Source organism: Etheostoma spectabile, chromosome 5 (genome assembly GCF_008692095.1).
Source record: "Etheostoma spectabile isolate EspeVRDwgs_2016 chromosome 5, UIUC_Espe_1.0, whole genome shotgun sequence".
NCBI classification, from domain to species: domain Eukaryota; kingdom Metazoa; phylum Chordata; class Actinopteri; order Perciformes; family Percidae; genus Etheostoma; species Etheostoma spectabile.
Genome location: NC_045737.1, coordinates 12,917,995 through 12,919,504, shown reverse-complemented (window position 1 = coordinate 12,919,504; position 1,510 = coordinate 12,917,995). Strand labels below are relative to the sequence as shown.

The following is a 1,510-nucleotide window of genomic DNA, read 5'->3' as shown; positions in this document are numbered from 1 at the left end:
CACACACACACACACACACACACAGTTAGAAAAGTGTAGATCGTCTGTGTCTGTAAAGTGAAATAAAAAAGGCAGTAAGGCAGATAAGAGCCAGTTGGAGCAGTAATTAACAGAATATTGTAACTGCGCTATATCTGATCAGTTTAGCGAAGATAACATGTGAAATCATCGTGTTCTCACCGGGTTTCTTGTAGCTGACGTAGATGTAGAGGGCGAGGACAATGAGCAGAGTGACCAGAGCTGCCCACCAGTTGATGACAAACATCACCACACAGCACAGGACCGCCCCGGCAAGAGACACCCACATGTTGTAGTACTTGAAGCTGGGACGCCACCCTGTGGTGAGACACCAGGAAGCAGTGGAAAGAGCCGTACATATTAACAGGCTATTATACAAGAGCAAATGATTTACAAAATCATTTCTATATTTTGCAGGAAAAGAAATTAGCAGAGGAGAATAACCAGAAGTTAAGTTGTGCAAATGTTTCCCAAAGCCTTGATGGAGGCACAACTTATCTCTATCGTTGAATAAGCATTTGATCTTTGGATGCTTTTTTATAGACCTTAGTGGTCCCCTACTAATGTATCTGAAGTCTTTTGCCAAAATTCACCCTTGGTGCAGAATTACAGCCACTAGAGCCAGTCTCACAATGAGCTTTCCAGTATGTGCCATTTCTGTGTCTGTAGCTATTGAGGAGGGGGGGGTGTGGCCTTGACCAACTGCAACTTTGCTTGTTTGAAAGCCATGATGTCTCGCTCTCATGGGTGGGCAAAATTCTCTGGGTGGATAAAGCTAAGAAAGGGGAGGTCCCCCTCATGAGGTCATAAGGGGCAAGATTCCAGATCGGCCAATCTGAGCTTTCATTTTCTCAAAGGCATCGCAGGATACCCAGGGCGTGGTTTACACCTATCACCATTTTTAGCCACTGGGGGACCATAGGGCTTTACAAACCAAACATTTGACTTCATTCTGAAATGAATGTATACAAATTACAAATCAAAATTAAAATGACCAGTTAGCTAACTAACTTTAAGCTGTCAAGAGTAGTTTTCTGGTTTTACCACTTCTGTTTTTATCACAGGGAATTATAGTATTTCTGGTTCAAGTGCAGCTCTAGCTTTCAAAATAAACGTATGACCAATAAAGTTTTAATGTATAATATATACTATAACACACACATGGTCAGTTTGAGTCTCTCCAAAAATAATCTAACATTGCCAGACCTTCCTCCACAGCGCTGCTGACTAGTCCACACAGCTCTCCGGGATGGGTGAAAAACGTGCTCTAGTTTATTGGCATTTCTTTAAACCAATCACAAACCAATCACAAACCAAACACAAACCAAACACAAACCAATCACAATCATCTTGGGCAAGTGGAGTCACGGTGCCTCTGCAAAATAGCCTCGGGAAGGAACTTGTTTTGGTGGAATGTGTACGTTCAAAGCTTGTTTTAGTCATGCAACAGAAAAATCTGATTGGACAGATAGTCTAGCTAGCTGTCTGGATT

The 1,510-nt window shown here is 42.3% G+C and overlaps 1 protein-coding gene across 1 annotated transcript in view; it reads right to left on the bottom strand.

Annotated features, from left to right (window-relative positions):
• LOC116689051 (solute carrier family 12 member 2) overlaps positions 1 to 1,510 on the bottom strand; it is a 21,116-nt gene that overhangs the window by 8,786 nt on the left and 10,820 nt on the right. The window contains exon 14 of the mRNA XM_032515363.1: positions 181 to 336. Coding sequence (XP_032371254.1) covers positions 181 to 336 — 156 coding nt within the window. The remainder of the gene's footprint in view (positions 1 to 180; positions 337 to 1,510) is intronic.